Source organism: Caretta caretta, chromosome 27 (assembly GCF_965140235.1).
Source record: "Caretta caretta isolate rCarCar2 chromosome 27, rCarCar1.hap1, whole genome shotgun sequence".
In the NCBI taxonomy this organism is placed as follows: Eukaryota; Metazoa; Chordata; order Testudines; family Cheloniidae; genus Caretta; species Caretta caretta.
The window spans coordinates 2,922,318-2,934,563 of NC_134232.1; the positions used below are offsets into that span (position 1 = coordinate 2,922,318).

At 44.1% G+C, this 12,246-nt stretch overlaps 1 protein-coding gene across 3 annotated transcripts in view; it reads left to right on the forward strand.

Moving 5' to 3' along the window:
* NSF (N-ethylmaleimide sensitive factor, vesicle fusing ATPase) overlaps positions 1-12,246 on the forward strand; it is a 188,707-nt gene that overhangs the window by 15,824 nt on the left and 160,637 nt on the right. For all 3 annotated transcript variants that reach the window (XM_048829795.2, XM_048829796.2, XM_048829799.2), the window contains exon 2: positions 6,560-6,645. In XM_048829795.2, coding sequence (XP_048685752.1) covers positions 6,560-6,645 — 86 coding nt within the window. The remainder of the gene's footprint in view (positions 1-6,559; positions 6,646-12,246) is intronic.

Consider the following 12,246-nt stretch of genomic DNA (forward strand, 5'->3'; position numbering starts at 1 on the left):
GATCACATCCCTCGATCTGCTGCCAATGTTTCTACGTATACAGCCAAAAATGCCGTTAGCCTACATATCCACCTTCTCGTCCACTGTAACCCCTGGGTCCTTTTTTGCAGAGCGGCTGTCTAGCCACTCGGTCCCTAGTCTGTAGCAGTGCATGGGATTCTTCCGTCCTAAGTGCTGGACTCTACACTTGTCCTTGTTGAACCTCATCAGATTTCTTTTGGCCCAATCCTCTAATTTGTCCAGGTCCGTCTGTATCCTATCCCTACTCTCCAGCATATCTACCCCTCCTCCCAGTTTAGTGTCATCTGCAAACTTGCTGAGGGTGCAATCCATGCCATCCTCCAGATCGTTAATGAAGATATTGAACAAAATCGGCTTCAGCTTTTAGCAGGCCGATGCCATTGTTTACATGCTAGTTTGAACGTTCCCAGGAAAGCTCAGATGTGGATTGGCGTCTCCCAAAGTCCATTGTCAGTTAAGTGTTCTTGATTGGGCACTTACTGAGAATAGTCCTTTCTCAAGAAGCTGACCAAATGCTTCACTGAGGCTACATAGAATCAAACACATTGAGATACAAATACACAGCCAATATTCATAACTTCAAATACAAAAATGATACATACATGCAGACAGCATAATCATAACCAGCAAACTACAACCTTTCCATAGACACCATACTTGACCTCCTCTGTACAAGACCTGGTGCAACCATAGAACCCTGGTTGCAACTGTCAAGGTTCCTTCCCCACTCTGAACTCTAGGGTACAGATGTGGGGACCTGCATGAAAACCTCCTAAGCTTACTTTTACCAGCTTAGGTTAAAACTTCCCCAAGGTACAAACTATTTTACCCTTTGCCCTTTTACTTCCACTGCCACCACCAACCTTTATCTGGGTTCCTGAGAAAATGTAGTTTGGACACGTCTTTCCCCCCAAAATCCTCCCAACCCTTGCACCCCACTTCCTAGGGAAGGTTTGGTAAAAATCCTCACCAATTTGCATAAAAGTGACCACAGACCCAAAGCCTTGGATCTTAGAACAATGAAAAAGCATTCCGTTTCCTTACAAGAAGACTTTTAATAGAAGTAAAAAGGAATCACCTCTGTAAAATCAGGATGATAAATACTTTACAGGGTAATTAGATTCAAAACATAGAGAATCCCTCTAGGCAAAACCTTAAGTTACAAAAAAGACACACAGACAGGAATATTCATTCTATTCAGCACAGCTATTTTCTCAGCCATTTAAAGCAATCATAATCTAACACATACCTAGCTAGATTACTTACTAAATTCTAAGACTCCATTCCTGTTCTGTCCCCGGCAAAAGCATCACACAGACAGACACAGACCCTTTGTTTTTCTCCCTCCTCCCAGCTTTTGAAAGTATCTTGTCTCCTCATTGGTCATTTTGGTCAGGTGCCAGCGAGGTTACCTTTAGCTTCTTAGCCCTCAACAGGTGAGAGGATTTTTCCTCTGGCCAGGAGGGATTTTAAAGGAGTTTAGCCTTCCCTTTATATTTATGACAGCAACAATGATCTATACAGTAACAGTTCATGTCAATAATGTCACACACTGACCAAGGCTTAGCAATGATCCACAGTGGTGGTATAATTTACCTTGCAGATGAGAGCTGGGGGATGTTAGCCCATGATTAGGGGACTGGGGATTGGTCCTGCTGTACTCAATGCTAAAATCCCTGTGCATGTCCTGAGCAAATCAGGAGGTCATTACAAGCATCTTCCTGCTGCCTCTCCTCCCTGGTTTGTTTAAAATACGGTGAACAAAGTTCTATTTATCTCCCTCTTCTGCTGCTCTAGTCATGTCTGTTGGCCTCCTATCTTCTTCTGCATCAAATTCTTTTTATTTTTTTGCCCTCCCCACAAGGCCCTGTATAATTTTGGCTCACGAAAGCTCATGCTCAAATAAATTGGTTAGTCTCTAAGGTGCCACAAGTACTCCTTTTCTTTTTGCGAATACAGACTAACACGGCTGTTACTCTGAAAGCTGAGCCTATGTCATTCCTCTCATTTCTCCTTCTCCCACTTCCAACATTGTGCTTTCTGCTCTGCCTCATATGCCCGGGATACTCTCCAAGTACTTCTTTGCCAGGGGCCCTTTTCCTAATTAATCAAATCCCAATTTATAATCTTCAAATCCCTCTTCAGGCTATGCCATTCCTAATCATCTCAACAATCCCCAGTCTTCCCCTCTCCAGAGCTGTTGTATCACCCAGTTTCCTTGCCCTGAAGTGCTTACTGTCTAAATAAGACACGGTAATGATGTGTGTTTTCTGGGCTTGTAAAGCCCTGTGTAAGTTAAAGGTGTTTAACTAGTAACTTGTGCCTTGCGAATAATCAGGACAAGCCACAGGCTTCACCTATGCCATCCACAGATCTTACAAAATGGGCTTTTCTTTAGTGAAATGTGTTCTGTATGCCTAGCTAGTGTTGTTGTGGACTAGAGGATAGTGTCTTATCCCCTGGCTTGCTAAGCCTTCTTTCCTTGGGGCTCTGAAGCCACAGCTTGAGATTATGAGACTTTCCCCTCTCTCTACTTAAGGTTTAAACTAGCTTTTCATTGACTTCTCCTGCCCAACTTTGCCAAAATTAATCCAGTTGGAATTTTGTAATTCTTCATTTTATGCCAGGATAGAGGTATTGGGGAAAGTTTGAGACAAATTGGACAATGTTTGGGAAATAGGGTTTGAAAATGGGGTCATCTCACTTGTCTGTTTTTCCAGTGTATTTTTTCCATAGGTAAGATCATCCACACAATCCTAACTGCATTTCTGTGCCTGCAATGTTCACATTTTATGTTAGCTATTCTCTTACAGATAGCTAATAAAGAGATAATGAATTTATGAAGGGTTAAGAAGTGTTACTACTCATGTCTGTAGCATGTCTGTATTATGGTGGTTATAAGTCATGGCTATAAGCAACCTACTGGAATCTGTAACCTTGGAGTTCTTCGAGTAGATGCAGGCGTGTCTTCCACTTAGGTGTGTGCATGCCCAGCATGCTGGAGCCAGAGCCTTTTGCCTAGCAGTACCCACAGGGGGCAGCGCTCATGGCTGTGACCGCTCCTCTGGCTGTATGAGTGGAGCTGCCCCGACCCCCCTCAGTTCCTTTTCCCCACCTGTGGCTGGAGTCGGAGGTGTGTGTAGTTGTAGTGTTTCGTGTTTGTCATAACCATACAGCTAAGAGTGGCCTAGAATTCCTCCTTACCTGTAAGGGGTTAAGAAGCTCAAATAACCTGGTTGTCACCTGACCAAAAGGACCAAAGGGGAAAGAAGATACTTTCAAATCTTGGGGGGGGGGGGGGGGGGAGCTTTTGTTTTGTGTGTTCTCTTGGGAAGCAGAGAAGCATCAGGTCAGAAAACTCCTTCTCCTATAAACCATCCTAAAAGTCTCTCACATTACAAAAATTGTAAGTAAAAGCCAGGCAAGGCATGTTAGATTATCTTTTGTTCTGCTTGTGAATTTTTCCTTTGCTGGAGGGAGGTTTATTCCTGTTTTTTGTAACTTTGAAACTAAGCCTAGAGGAAGTTCTGCTGTGTTTTTGAATCTTTTGTTACCCTGTAAAGTTATTTTCCATCCTAATTACACAGAGGTGATTTTTACCTTTTTTTAAAATAAAACCCTTCTTTTAAGAACCTGACTGATTTCTCTATTGTCCTAAGACCCAGGGGTTTGGGTCTGTGATCACTTTGTAATCAATTGGTTAGGATATTATTCTCAAGCCTCCCTAGGAAAGGGGGTGTTAGCGCTTGGGGGGATATTTTTGGGGGAATAGGAACATTGTGGTCCTTTCCCTGATTCTTTGTTAAATCACTTGGTGGTGGCAGCGTGCCCTCCAAGGGCAAAGAATTTGTGCCTTAGGGAAGTTTTAACCTAAGCTGGTAGAAATGAGCTTAGGGGGTCTTTCATGTGGGTCCCCACATCTGTACCCTAGAGTTCAGAGTGGGGAGGAAATCCTGATTGTGTTAGCCTAGTTTATTGTACAGAGTTAATGTTAGTAAGTAGTTAGATAGTGTTAGTTAGTGGTGCCCTCACTGTGGTTCAAACATTGTCCTTTGTGTGGACAGGCAATCCCCAACAGTGACGCCCACACATGGTGCTTGCTTTGTCTTGGCGAGGCCCACCTTAAAGCTCGCTGTTCGACTTGTAAATTGTTTAAGAAGTGGTCTAAGGTGGTGCGGGAACTTTGCTTCAAGAAGCACCTGCTTAAACCTGCCATGTGACCTCGTCTGCCTCCTTGGGTTGAAGATCGCTGTTGAACTCGGAGGGTGCTGACGCCTCTTGTTCCAGGGCAGGCGCCTCGCCGAAGAGAAGGGGGAACAATTCTCCATCATCAGTGTTGAGAAAGAGGTCTCATAAGACTAATTTGGATTGCTCCAGGTTGTGGGGCAACTCCTTTGCCTCCCCTAGGAAAAGCGCAGACTGGCATGGTTTGGGCACGTGGTATGGTGTGGGTGCCTCTGACCCTGCCCTGTACTGGGTGGGAAGGGCAGAAACACCATACCATTGGCTTGGTTCTGGCTTCTGGGTGTCTGTTGAGCCTGGTACCGACGAGGGAAATGCCGGTACTGACTGAGTTCATTTTGTAAGCGTACCAGGCAGCCTCAGACCTCTTTTGCCTTTCGGTTCTAACCTCCCCATTCATCCGGCACTTTCCCAGGGCTGCGCCACCTGTGGCCCCTCTGATGGAGCGAGACACTGCGCCTCCATGTGTGTTGGCACCGCACCCAAATGCTCCCCTTCCAGTGGTGGGGATATAGCTCGTACCAGAATTGGTGTGGGGAAGCTTGGCACTGGGCCCTCTTCAGCACCACCACAGTTGACTCTGCAAGTACTCTCATGGAAGGATATCCGCATCTTCCCATATCTTGACAACTGGTTGCTGAAGGTAGATCCAGAGAGGGGGTTTTCACCCACGTTGACACTACATTGCATTTGCTTCACAGTCTGGGACTCCTTTTAAACACCTCAAAGTCAGCCTTGGCTCCCACTCAAAAAATCAAGTTTGTTGGAGCCTTTTTAGACTCCACAGGTCAAGAGCGTTCCTGCCAACCAACTGCTTCCAGTCAATGCAGCAGCTCTGCTTCAGTCTGCAATCCCAGCCATCCACGACAGTCAGTGTGTGTCTGAGCCTGCTGGGCTGCATGTTCGTGTGCATGCAGGTGGTCCAGTTTGCCAGGTTCCGCCTTGACCCCCTTCAGATGTAGCTCAGGATGGTTTACCACCCTGCTCTGCATCCTCTGGAAAGGTTGGTTCACCTCCCTCCACCAGTTCTAGATTCCCTATGCTGGTAGGAGTCCCCACGCAATGTGTGCCAAGGGGACCCTTTCACTCAGGCTTCTCCAACGAAGACACTGGTTACTGATGTTTCCATTCTGGGTTGAGGGGTGAATCTGGCCTTGCTGAAGGTCCATGACCTGTGGGCAGAACCGGGAGCCTCAATCCATATCTACGTGGTGTAACTTCGGGCTATCCTCAATGCATGTTGTGCCTTTTGATACCGCATCAGACACTCAGTGGTACTCACCAACAGTACCATGCAATGTTGGTCTCTTCGATCCCTCATATTCTATGATTCTTTTATTTCAGTCCTCAGGAGTCTAAAATCCTTGGTGTCAATAGAACGGTATCTGGATGAAATTTAATGACCTGTATATGGAGAAGGTCAGACTGTATAATCAAGTGGTCCCGTCTAGCCTTAAACTATATGAAATTATAAAGAGAAGTTTCCCAATAAATTTTAGTTAATAAAAATCTCCCATTTTGGTCTCTGGCCTGGTTGAAAACATCAGAACTATTCATTGAACCATAATATTTTTCCACTGCACAATCTTAAACCTTTGGTGGCACAGTAGGAGAGGGGTGGGTATTCAGGTACTAGAATCCCAAACAGTATAGAGTTTTACATTTTTCTGCCAACACCTTGAATTGCCCTCAGAAGTAAATATGATGCAATATGGTTTAATAGTGGCTAATAGTGCCAAGCAGATATAGTTTTTGTTAGATGAGCTTAGGGCGGTCCTCTGTAGAGTGTACTGCAGTTGTCAGATCTAGAGGTTTCAGGGTGTAGAATGTGGGAATGTCTGTTCAAAGAAAGAAACAAGGCTAGCGTGGTAATATCTTTAATTGGACCAACTTCTGTTGGTGAAAGAGATGTGCTTTCTTCAGATTTCTGAAGAAGAGCTCTGTGAAATTCGAAAGCATGTCTGTTTCACCAACAGAGGTTATTCCAAATAAAGATATTCCCTCACTTGCCTTGTGTCTCTAATATACTGAGGCTACAGTCAACTGCAGGCATACTTTAGAGAGAAGCTATGTAAGTGCCTTAGAAACTGTGAATGTAGAAAGGTGCTTTTTGCCACTAATGGCAAACTATGTATCCAAACACCACATCAATTCCAGTGAGATCTCAAGGAACCAATTTGCATTTTATTTAATTAATAAAGTTTAAGAAATGCATAATTTTATTAAAAAAGATGCTTGTATTTTCTTGTGGCTCATTACTGATTTTTTTCTGCCCTGTTTGTGTCACCTCCAATAGTCTATGCAAGCGGCAAGATGTCCTACAGATGAACTATCATTAAGCAATTGTGCTGTGGTGAATGAGAAGGACTTCCAGGCTGGCCTGTAAGTATCCACCATTACTGTTTTGTCTAACGAGAACTAGAGACAGTGTCATTTTAGACCTGGAAGCAGTCAGCTAAATTTCTGAAACTGACTTGTTCCCAGAACTCACTCCGCCTGAGTCACTTGTGTATCTCTTCTTTGGGAATGTGAATGAGGCTTTGAGGTTAAAAGTGAGGGTGTGGCTTTATCCCAAAAGATGGGAATAAGGTAGGGGCAATGCTTGGACAAAGAGCAGGCCTTCTTCGCGTGGATGCGTATTTAGGGTATTTCAGTAAAAGTCTTTTTTAAGTGTAATGCATGGAAGCAGAAAACGTCATTTTATCCACAGGAACCTCCTATTACTAGGCTAGTCCATAAAATGCAACTTGAGGAGATGGAAAAGTTTCCCACCTTGTCCTCGTAGCCCCACCTATACAGTTGCTAGACATGATTTCAATATTTGAGATTAAAATATTCTGCAGTTCAAAAATGTGAACATAATGAGGCATACATATATACTATAGGTTTCAGAGTAACGGCCGTGTTAGTCTGTATTTGCAGAAAGAAAAGGAGGACTTGTGCATCCGATGAAGTGAGCTGTAGCTCACGAAAGCTTATGCTCAAATAAATTGGTTAGTCTCTAAGGTGCCACAAGTACTCCTTTTCTTTTTATATATACTATAATTGCTACTCACAAGTAGTAAGGAAATCCCACACTCAAGGTTGTGTTGAGCACTTTGTGTGTGTGTGTATAGTGCTCAGGACAACCTTGAGTGTGGGATTTCCTTACTACTTGTGACTGCTTTCCTTTGCAACCTTAATGTACTTTTAACATATAGGATGTTTTGTGAAAAGAAAAGGAGTACTTTTGGCACCTTAGAGACTAACCAATTTATTTGAGCATAAGCTTTCGTGAGGTACAGCTCACTTCATCGGGTGTATGTAGCTCACGAAAGCTTATGCTCAAGTATATTTGTTAGTCTCTAAGGTGCCACAAGTACTCCTTTTCTTTTTGCGAATACAGACTAACACGGCTGCTACTCTGGAGAATGTTTTGTGTGTGCAATGGAGTGGATCTGGGTGATTTTAAGCAGGAAAACTCAATTTAAATAGTTTTTTGTATTGTTTCCTAGAGACAGGTTAATTCTCATTGGTAACCATTAAAACATATTGATTTGCAACCGAATATAGCTGTTACATTAAATTTGGTACTTTTTTGCTAGTCACAGTGATACACTGTATCTATATGCATTCATTGAAGCAATTATATAGATTAACATACATTTAGTCAAATTCTTAATTTTTACATTATTATGTTAGAAAACAGTGAATGATGCATTTCTTGTTTACTGGATGATGATTTCTTATGCAGGATTTTTGTCAAACTGCATTTGGATGGAAATTGGAATTCAATTAAAAATGTGAAAAAAATAGTTTAAATAAAAATATGCTGGCTGCATAAGAAATATGTGTGTTAAAACATTTTGCATTTAAGGAAGTATTAATTATACTTAATGACTTGACTGTTTCTCTTCAAAGATATTTAGGTGTCTGAAGATGCAGATAGACACCTAGTGTGGTTTACAAAAGTGCCTAAGCATGTTAGGTGCCTAACTCCCACTGAAATCCGTGAACCATTGTACATTTTTTGTGGCCAGTGTCATGGGGTGTGCCTGCTCTGTAGTGCTTGCTGGTGGCCAAGTGTGGCACTTCAGACACTGCCTGCCTCAATTTCCTCCTTCTCACGGTTTTCGGTCTCTTCCAGGGTTCACGTGGCTCAACCATGTGGCTGGGTCATTCTCATTTCTGTCGTCTTTCAGGGTAACAGAAGTCCAGACCAAACCAAAAGTACTTTTGCCCCACTTAGGATTCTTTTCAGCCTGCTCTTCAGGTTCAGTTCCCAGTCCCTTCTGGGTTACCTTTCAATTTCTCTGTGGCTCTGTCAGAGAGTCCTGACTCCCAGACCACTTCCCTGAAGTCCTCTGACACAGTCTGAGCTCCTCTAGGCTACATTTTATTTCCTTTGGCTCTGAGATAGAGCTTCTTCCCTAGAGTCCCCTCACAGTCCCCTGCAGGCCTTTGCTCAAGGCCTTCCCCAGAAACTTCCTGATTCTGTGTGGTTCTGTTCTCTTTCAAAGGGCTCAGAACTACTCGGAAAGAACCCAGATGGTCCTGATAGGGGGTATAGCTAATCCGTCGAAAGTGTGGCTGAGCACAACTACTCTAAAGGGCTAGCCAACCTGTGACAGGCAGGGCTCATCTTGAGAATCTGTTAATGAAAGTCTGATTTAAATCTGTAGTGATTCCTATAGTTAATAATTGATATCTTCAGTGGAACATGCTGTATTCTTCATGGATCTCTAGTTCCCAATCATGCTTGCTGTCATTAGATGTTGGCTGCATGTGTTCTTTCTGCGTGCTGCACTGGCTCTGGCCGTATAGCCTGTACAGCAGGCTCCCATCAAACTGTCCAATAACTACAGCCCCATTAGTAGCAAAGGCACTCAGTCAGGTTTATTGTCGACAAAGCACAGTAATAGCACCCAACAGACTCTGTGGGGATGCTAAGACATGGATGCCCGTGACGATGGACTCAGTCAGTGGCGGAACTTTCCGCTGCCCCCTAGGCTGGCCAAAGAGACACTCTGAGACTCCATTTCATACACCAATGCGTACAATTTATGTATTGCCCCTCTTGTGTAGCTAGTTACACAACTAACTACACAAGTATAGCCCCCTGACATGGTTTGTTACCACCCATTACCTTGCACATGTTGGTTTGTGTGTACCATACTTTGTATTGGGTGTTCTAGTACCACCCTTCTGGAATGTGTTTGCGTGAGTTTACTGTGCCTAGTACTTGTTAGGAATGTGTTTTTGCAATACCAGCCCTGTTCTTGCCAGATTCTGTGAACTTGCAAGTAGGCATGTTTTATATCAGGGCCTGACTTTCGCTAACTTTGCTTTATATCAGCAAAGCTTGCCCACTGCTTTATCTCAGGCCTCTTGTCTCAGGCTCTCTCTCTCTACTACATTTGCTATCTGTGGCTACATGAGAGCAAGAGTGCCTCTAACCACTATTTATGTAGCTACTGGTGCTCTAGAGCCCCCAACTGTCCGCTCACTTAAACACCTCCTGCTGCTCAGGCACGCCTGCCATGGCCCATCTACCTCTACCAGCCTGGCCTTTTCCTGCTGCCCTGGAGCAACTTTGCACACCCTTCAGCACCCTGAGCCCCACCCCACTGAGCCATAACCACCTTCACCTGGACTCCCCTGCAGAGTCCCATACCCCCTGCACCAAGCACCTGTGCATCCAGATTCCCTCCTGCACCCAGACCCCCACCGAACTGCTCACAAACCGATTGCGCCTCCCAGAACCCTGGTACTCTTGAGGGAATTCTGTACCAAAAAATTAAATTTAAAATTCTGCAAAGTTCTGCATATTTTAATTGTCAAAATAACACAGAAACACAATAACAATATAATCACACCATTTTCAGTTATTTTGGTAATTTATTTCAAAATTCTTGTCAGCAAATAATTGAAAATGGTGTGATTATGTTGTGTTATTTTGACAAAGAAAATTTGCAGAATTTTAAAATATTGTGCTTAGAATATTTAACTTTTTGGCACAGAATTCCCTCGGGAGTAGTTTCTGTTCACTGGCTTATGTATTTATCACCAACAGATATGTACTAGTAAGGGGACATGATCACCTGAAAACTAGACTGTTACAGCAGTATGGGTCAGGGATGGAAGCTCCTCTTACCCCACTAAATGATAGAAAATGAGTTGTAGGTTCATTCCTACATCATTAAAAGGGGGCTGACACTCAGTGAAAATGCTTATGATGGTGCTTCTGACTTCCTGTATCCAGGGGTGAATACACATTTCAGGGCTTGTCTGTCTGTGTTCTGTGAGCTAGTCAGCTTCTCCAGGTTTGGTTAGTTTTTCTCTACCATGGAGAGCTCCTGTCACAGAAGGAGTTGTCCCAGCCCTCTAGCAACTGTCTCTGATTGAATTGGATTGTGATTTTTTAAAATGGCTTTTGCAGTTGTGCAAAATTCTACACTTCTCAGAGTGAGCAGGTGGTGGAGACATGGGTGAAGTGGCAAACCCCATGAACGGTATTAAGAAGTAATTAACAGCAGGTTTGCAGTGGCCAGTTGCTCAACTGCTGGGGAGAAAGGGTGTCAGGAAAAACATCTCTCCAGATGGCTTCAGAGAACTGCTCCAAAATACACTCTTTTATCTAGTCTTTTATAACTAACTTCTACAAAACACATAGGTCATAATGACCCCTACTGGAGCATCACTCTTCCTAACTTTCAATAAACTTCGAATATCAGAGGAGCCCAGACTCAAGGTCTTCCCTCCACCGAGGTTTTCGGTCTCAGTGGTTGACTTGTCTGTCCCCTCCTCACATTCTGATTAGCAGAAATTGCCAGCTAGATTCAACCTTGCTTCTGAAAGCCTGTCTGCAAATTAACTCTTAACTCTGTGGTGGTCAATTTCATTAATTCATAGTAGCTGAGTGCTCATTATTGCATGGTTGCAATTGGCTTGATCATGTTCTGGAGTAACAATCCAGGGCAACAGTTGTATCTGTTGAGGTATTGATGCGGTGTGAGAGTTGCAGAGAGGAAGCATAGTCCAGTGGTTATGGTGGTAGCTGGTCTCTTGGGAGATCCAGGTGGTTCTGTCACAGACTTCCTGTGGGAACGTCGTTAAACCACTGAGCTTCTTTGTGCCTAAGTTCCCAATCTGTGAAATGGGGATAATGCTGCTCTACTTTACAGGGGTGTTGATACCTTAAAAAGACTGAGGCACTCAGCTATTATGCTAATGAGCACTATACAATAGACAGACATTTGCTGGTAGGTTGTCATAGACTCATAGAAGATTAGGGTTAGAAGAGACCTCAGGAGGTCATCTAGTCCAACCCCCTGCTCAAAGCAGGACCAACCCCAACGAAATCATCCCAGCCAGGGCTTTGTCAAGCCAGGCCTTAAAAACCTCTAAGGATGGAAATTCCACCACCTCCCTAGGTAACCCATTCTAGTGCTTCACCACTCTTCTAGTGAAATAGTGTTTCCTAATATCCAACCTAGACCTCGCCCATGGCAATTTGAGACCATTGCTTCTTGTTCTGTCATTGGTCAACTGAGAACAGCTGAGCTCCATCTCCTTTGGAGCCCCCCTTCAGGTGGTTGAAGACTGCTACCAAATCATCCCTCACTCTTCTCTCCTGCAGACTAAAGGCATTGCTACACTTGCAGATGTAGAATGCTTTGAGTTAAACCAGCCTTCGTAGAGCGCAGTAGGGAAAGTGCTGTAGTCTGTCCACACTGACAGCTTCAAGCGCACTGGTGTGGCCACATTTGCGGCACTTGCAGTGGCATTGGGAGTGGCGCAGTATGGGCAGCTATCCCAGCAGGCAAGTGGCAGCAACATGCTTTGTGGAGTGTGACAGGGAATGTGTTGTGTGTGTGTGTGGGGGGAAGAGTGGGTTTTTGGGGGACTGAGAGCATGATATCATGCTGTCTTGTAAGTTCAGACAGCAGCAGACCTCCCTTCCCCCTTGCCTCTCTCTCTCTCTCACAGCATTCCACAGTAATG